At 40.8% G+C, this 6074-nt stretch overlaps 1 protein-coding gene across 3 annotated transcripts; it reads right to left on the reverse strand.

The window, feature by feature from the left end:
- Positions 1-1203: 1203 nt before the first annotated feature.
- LOC109920682 (high mobility group protein B1-like) lies at positions 1204-5638 on the reverse strand. 3 transcript variants are annotated; one of them, XM_020520737.2, is made up of 5 exons: positions 5489-5638; positions 3833-3990; positions 2820-2968; positions 2307-2481; positions 1204-1844 (listed from the first exon to the last, which is right to left on the reverse strand). In XM_020520737.2, the coding sequence occupies exons 2-5, from the start codon at positions 3980-3982 to the stop codon at positions 1668-1670; spliced, it is 651 nt and encodes a 216-aa protein (XP_020376326.1). In that variant the 5' UTR covers positions 3983-3990; positions 5489-5638; the 3' UTR covers positions 1204-1667. The 3 variants fall into 3 exon arrangements, with proteins under 3 accessions (XP_020376326.1, XP_048454393.1, XP_020376325.1); XM_048598436.1 differs by having other exon boundaries at positions 3833-3994; positions 5563-5632; XM_020520736.2 differs by having other exon boundaries at positions 3833-3994; positions 5489-5626.
- Positions 5639-6074: the final 436 nt, after the last annotated feature.

A 6074-nucleotide genomic window follows, 5' to 3' on the forward strand; every position in this document is an offset into this window, starting at 1 on the left:
CTGCCCGACTCCAGATCTGATCGGGAAGCTTTCTGATTCTCACTCATTGGTTGAGACTGTTCTACTGATGTTGATGGAGAGCAGTTTGATCCATTTGATCCAAAGCCCATTTTGGAGAACACGTCCACGTGTAGGTGTGCAATATCCTGTCAAAGGCCTTCTCCTGGTCCAGGCTGATGAGGCAGTCATCCACCCCACTGTCCTGCTCATCTATGTTAAAATATAGCTAGCAGGTAATTCAGTACATGCTCAGTGCTTTTGGTTGTCACCCAGATACACTGACCTGAAAACACTGGTTGCATCAAGCTAAAATGTAGACAGAACACAAATGTTTCTCATAGGAACTTTTTGGTTAGAGAAAAATCAGCCAATGAATTATTCTAAGCAAATTTACAATCATCTTTGGTCAGTAAACTGAACTGAATGATAAATATTTTTAAGATTGTCTGTTCTATTTTAGCAATTCAAAATAGCAAGTAGAAACCAATCAAGCTCCTTTAACCAGCAGAGGATGTAATGATGGGGATGTATATAATAGCTGGAGTAGTGTACAGTGCATTTGGCCACAAAATGGGATGTGGTTGCCTCAGGAGGGTTTTTTTTAAAATTTGCTCATAGGGTGTGAGTTTCAATAGCTAGGCCAGCAAATATTGCCCATTCCCAATTGCCCAGAGGGCAGTTAAGAGTCAACCACATTGCTGAAGTAGGCCAGATCATGTTAGAACAGCACATTTATTTCACTAAATGACATTGGTGAACTAGATGTGTTTTCAGGTTGCAACATTATGATAGGGTAAATAGGGAGAAACTTTTCCCATTAATCTGGGTATCAAAAATCAACGGATACTTTTAAGGCATAGGAGCTGGACGTTGAGGAAATTTGAGGATATCTGAAACTCAGCACCTGAAAGGGTGGTACAGGCAAGAACACTCAAGAACTATTTACATGAGTGCTTGAAACACCACAGCATATAAAGCTATGGTGAAATATTGGAATACAGGATTAGATGAATGCTTGATGACTGGTGTGAACGATAGGCCTCTCTCCCTGTTTAAAATCTCTATGGTTGACTGATTCTAAATCAGACTAGTAATTGCAAAGGTGTCGAAGTAAAGCTGTGACAAGCTGTTGACCCATCCCGAAGCAGCCACCCAAGAGTGAAGGGAATAGGAATCATAATATTGCAAAATAAAACAAGTGGAGAGCATTAATAAAAAGTTTTATTTTGTAAGCATTTCAAAGATCAACAAAAAACACAAAGCTGCATTTTTTAGGCAATTACAGTGTGGCAATCTCAATTTCTAGCACAATGTTTGATACACCAAGAACCTTACAACAACTCAAAAGCAAATTAACTGCCCCTTCCCCAAAGCCAGTTGGTGATGTGTACCAACATGAAGTTGCTCTCACCATGCCATTTTGTATACCCCCTCACTGCACCAGCCAAGTCAAGCATCAAACAAAACACCACTAAGGACAGTGTCTTTGGGCCATCCAAAGACACTGCTATAGTGTGTTAACTATACAAAACAAAAATAAACTGTACAGTTTAAAATCAAATTCTCATATACATAGCCTTATATATTTTAAAAAGAAGCAGTGTGTACAGGGCAAGGGTAAATGCTCTATAGCTGAGAAATCTTGCTGGAAGAAAGTTGAATAAAATTCAATCGTCATCTTCCTCCTCCTCCTCTTCCTCCTCATCCTCCTCCTCCTCCTCTTCTTCTTCTTCCTCATCTTCCTCCTCCTCCTCGTCCTCCACCACCTTCTTCTTTTCTACTTTGGCAGCTGAAGCCTTCTTGGTAGAATCAGATTTTGTTTTAGCACGATATGCTGCAAGATCCTAGAAATCAGGAAAGTTTCTTTGGCTCAGATAAACAAGTTTGTTGAAGGCAACAATAGGTAAGTAAATATCTATTTTTGGTTCTAGTAACTATTAGCTGGGATCAATGCAATTCATATTTGTTAAAATTTTGACTGATAACATCCCACGTCAACAGGCCTGATACAGCATCTGTATGTACTGGTAAGGTTATGACAAGTTTAAACATTAAATTGTGTGAGGTTGCAGAATCACATCAAGAATTCTTGGTTTTCATTCTAAATATCCATTCAATCAGTATTACTCAACTGCAACCAGATCTTATCCCTTCTGTCTTATTATTTCGCCCCACACCTTTCCCAGTCTGCTAATTTAAGGCCACTGACATTATGCAACTAAAATCACACATTAATCAGCACCAAGTTATTTTGGCACGAGGGTGGAAGGGAAACAAAAAGGTAGTATCTTTTAGTCAAACATTACCATTTCATATCTTTCCTTGAGTTTTGCTGCCCTCTTTTCATATGGAATCTTATCGCTTGCAGATGTTGCATTCCAAAGCAGTCCCAACTTCCTGGCTGTGTCCCCAATTGATGCCCCAGGATTTTCCTCTTTAATTTTGGGGCGCCAGTCAGAACAGAACACAAAGAAAGCAGATCTGAAATTAATTAGAATCAAATAAGTGTTAGAAGGCAAATTTGCACAGTGTGAAATTGTAAACTGATCCAACAAGTAAATGCATGGAATGTTAAACCAACTTTCTTCATTGCAGCTTTTGGAATATCGCTGGCAGTGGCTGTCCCATTTACTGAAGAAAGGACACGAGCTTAGGCAAGATAATTGTATGGAGGACCTTTTATTAAAAATTTTATATGAGCATTTAAACGTTGTTTGCAGCACTACTCAGTTTGGCAAAGTGAATGTTTCTTGAATATAGTTTCTATTGCAGATTTCTAACGAAGAGTATTTTGCTTTGCATTGTGTATGAAAACTTACGGAGGCCTCTTTGGTGCATTAGGGTCCTTCTTTTTCTTTGTTTTCTTGGCACCTTTTGGTGGCTCATAATTCTTCATTTCTTTCTCCCAACGGATCTTATCTTCTTTCGCCTTATCTTCAAATTTTAGTTTCTCTTTACTCGACATGGACTGTAAAAGAATTCAACTAAAATAACATCCCAAAAAAACTGCACATTTACTTTACACAAGATATATATGACTGACTAAACAAATTAAAATCTGAAGCTACGTTTTTGACAACAAACTAAAATATCTAGCTTTATTGATCCCATCCTTGCCACCATCCATGGTGGTTTTGTAAAACTGAATTTTGTCTTCCACCTCCTGAGCCTAATCCAATTTCAGTAGAGGAAACTGGTGTTCCGCTAACACATTTTCTATCTTGTTATTTTCATCAACCAGAAATTAGGGCAAAGATGGTACCTATCAGGTTCATTTAATATTAAAGTACATTTTTGTTTGAAAAACACATTTGTGTCAGCACAAAATAAACTAAAGCACTGAAGCTGTACACGGTACTCTGCACCTAGATACAAGAGAACCAGAGACTGCAGCTAACAAGCACAAAACTGATTAGTGTTAGTTAATAAGTACAAAAACTTAATTCACCTCAAAAGATACAGAGGTGATCTTTTACTACTCTAAAAGACACTCTACCACTGGGAATGTTAATCCAGAATACTGTTTTAAAGTTCAATGCGTAGAGAAAAGTAGCAAAATTAGTGGCAGTGAAAAATTCAAGACCAATAGTAAATTCGCACAGAAGTATTTCCAGAGTGAAAATGCTGAACACTTATTAAGAAACGAATAGATATTACATTAAGGGTGGGGAATAACTTGTCAGTTTTCTAGATGCATGATGGAAGACGATGGGCTAAATGGCCTCCATCAACACTATTAAGTGACTGCCGATATTTTCATGGGAGGGCCAAATAATGTTTAAATCTGACAAATAAATGTGCAACCCAAGTTACACGGACATGAACTTCCCACCTTCCATCTTTCCGCACATTTCTTTGAGAATTCGGAGAAGTTGACACTTGAGTCGGGATGCTTCTTCTTATGCTCCTCACGACAAGTTTGGACGAAAAATGCATACGAGGACATTTTGCCTCGGGGTTTTTTTGGATCACCTCTTGCCATTTTGGCTTCTGTCTGAAGAATAGGAAAACGATTAATTCAATTCTGCATAATTCTTAATATTGCATATGCATTTAAGAAAACAAAAGCTTGAAATTGAGGCGAGGGGCTCCGATGCATAAAGGGGTGAATCTTTGGATTGAAATTTCATGTAATAGAATACAGCACTCTACATTTCAAGTGACAACAAAAACATAACTTTTCAGATTATGAGAGATTGATGGAATATCGTAATGCTAACGCAGATGAGCTATCTCGGTACCTTAAAACTACCTGCGTCTGCCTGTTACAACAACTGTTTATACGATTCAGAATATACTTTCATCGTAACCCTTCTCGAAACGGCAAATTGCAACCCCATTCACAAGACATGAAAAACAACCGCGCCCACATATTTTAGTATGGAAGGGGGAAAGAAAGAAAGAACGGTGCACAGTTTCAAACAGCCTAAATGAAATGCATCCGACTTGCAATTTTGGTTCCAATGTTAACCCAATCCGCAGTTGAACTTTGGTTTAAAAGTAAAAGCAGCCTGAATTGGTTTATTCGTGCTTTTTTTAAAAAAAAATGTATTTCCGCGATATCACAGCCCCACCTAACATTTCACGCCGTTATATTGGAAAGTTAAAAAAAGACAAAATTAATGCTCAAGTCTTAGCCTTCCAGATCACTTCGTGGCTTTTACTAGTTACATTAATCCACACTAGGAGACGTGAAGAAAAACAAAAAAAAATTGAGTAAAACAAAATCTCCATTTTCAAAATATTTTATTTTCCAGGTTATTTAGAAAAAAAGTTAATCCGTTCCAAATATTTTATTCCGTTTGAAATGGTGTGGCGAAGTGCCTATACTTCAAGCTGTAGACTGGAGCAATGGCTGAGAACAAAAAGGAAAGAGGTCAAACAACAACGACAATATTTCTTCTTCCATGTTGAAAAATCCTTCTTCATGAGAGAAAGTCCCCTTCAAATATCACCAAACACCGCCTTCGGACCGTTTCCAATCTGCAGACGCCCGTTTTCCGCGTGTTTTTCTCGCCTGTGGTCTTTGCGCTGAGTGGTATATAGTTATAGTGTGGGGTTTGTACATATAGTTTAGTGTTCGAGCTGCGAATGGCCGCTTGCCTCTAACACACAGTACAGTACATGGCTCCATCTTGATAGCAGCGTCAGTGCGAGGCAGACAGAGAGCCCAGCTCGCCTTACAGCCTGCATTTCACCCCGCTAACGCCGCGGTACCCCGACAAAAAGCCCACGGTTGGAGAGCCCAGAGTCTGGGCCACCCGATCCCGCCCACAAACCCGGCTGCGGAGCCACCTTCGCAGCGCTACACGCGGTTTGGAAAAGTTGAACCCAACTCGCTCTCGACGCGCTGCTGTTTAATAATGGCTTTCCCTCAGCCGCCGTCAGCCATGTTAAACAGCGCGGCTGAGGGGAATTTTTTTTTAAGTTTAATTCTAACGTTCTAACAGCGCCCCTTTGTAAAGTATAATAAGAGAGTAAGACATGCCGGTTTAGGAGACGGTGGATGTTAGCCGTCAATATTGTCGAGTCTCCGCTATCTCTCTCTATCTTACACACTACCTGCCCTACAGCCGCTCACTGCAATGGCTCTGGACGCGCTCGCTGCCTGCGCACTATCCACAGCCACTGCCGCACTCCCATTGGTCACGACGCAGCCACTGCGCTTACCCATTGGCCAGGGCCCTTCCATTGTTCTGACTAGAACTGCTCCTCCATTGGACGCCAGGGGGAAAACGACGGCCGAGAGCGAAACAGCGCGCAAATACAAACCCAAACAGTGCACAGACACGCACCGAGCTCACAGACAGGCAATAAATACACTGACTACACTGACAGGCACCGAGTATACTGACAGGCGCTGAGTACACATACAGGCCGTGAGTGCATTGACAGACACTGATTCCAAAGACACGCACCGAGCTCACGGACAGGCACGGAGTACATTGTTAGGCACTGAGTACACAGTCACCGAGCTCACAGATAGGTAGTAAATACACTGACAGGCGCTGAGTACCTTGACAGACAGAGTGCACAGACACGTACCGAGCTCACAGACAGGCACAGAGTACACA

The sequence above is a fragment of the Rhincodon typus genome, chromosome 6 (assembly GCF_021869965.1).
Source record: "Rhincodon typus isolate 14 chromosome 6, sRhiTyp1.1, whole genome shotgun sequence".
In the NCBI taxonomy this organism is placed as follows: Eukaryota; Metazoa; Chordata; class Chondrichthyes; order Orectolobiformes; family Rhincodontidae; genus Rhincodon; species Rhincodon typus.

Bases quoted from the DNA above. Each gene is read 5' to 3' on its own strand.
- LOC109920682 (XM_020520737.2), bottom strand. From the start codon at position 3,982: ATGGCAAGAGGTGATCCAAAAAAACCCCGAGGCAAAATGTCCTCGTAT. The intron at 2,482-2,819 runs GTAAGTTTTCAT...AATTAATTTCAG, and splicing joins AATGCACCAAAGAGGCCTCC to ATCTGCTTTCTTTGTGTTCT. The intron at 1,845-2,306 runs GTAATGTTTGAC...CCTGATTTCTAG, and splicing joins TCAAGGAAAGATATGAAATG to GATCTTGCAGCATATCGTGC.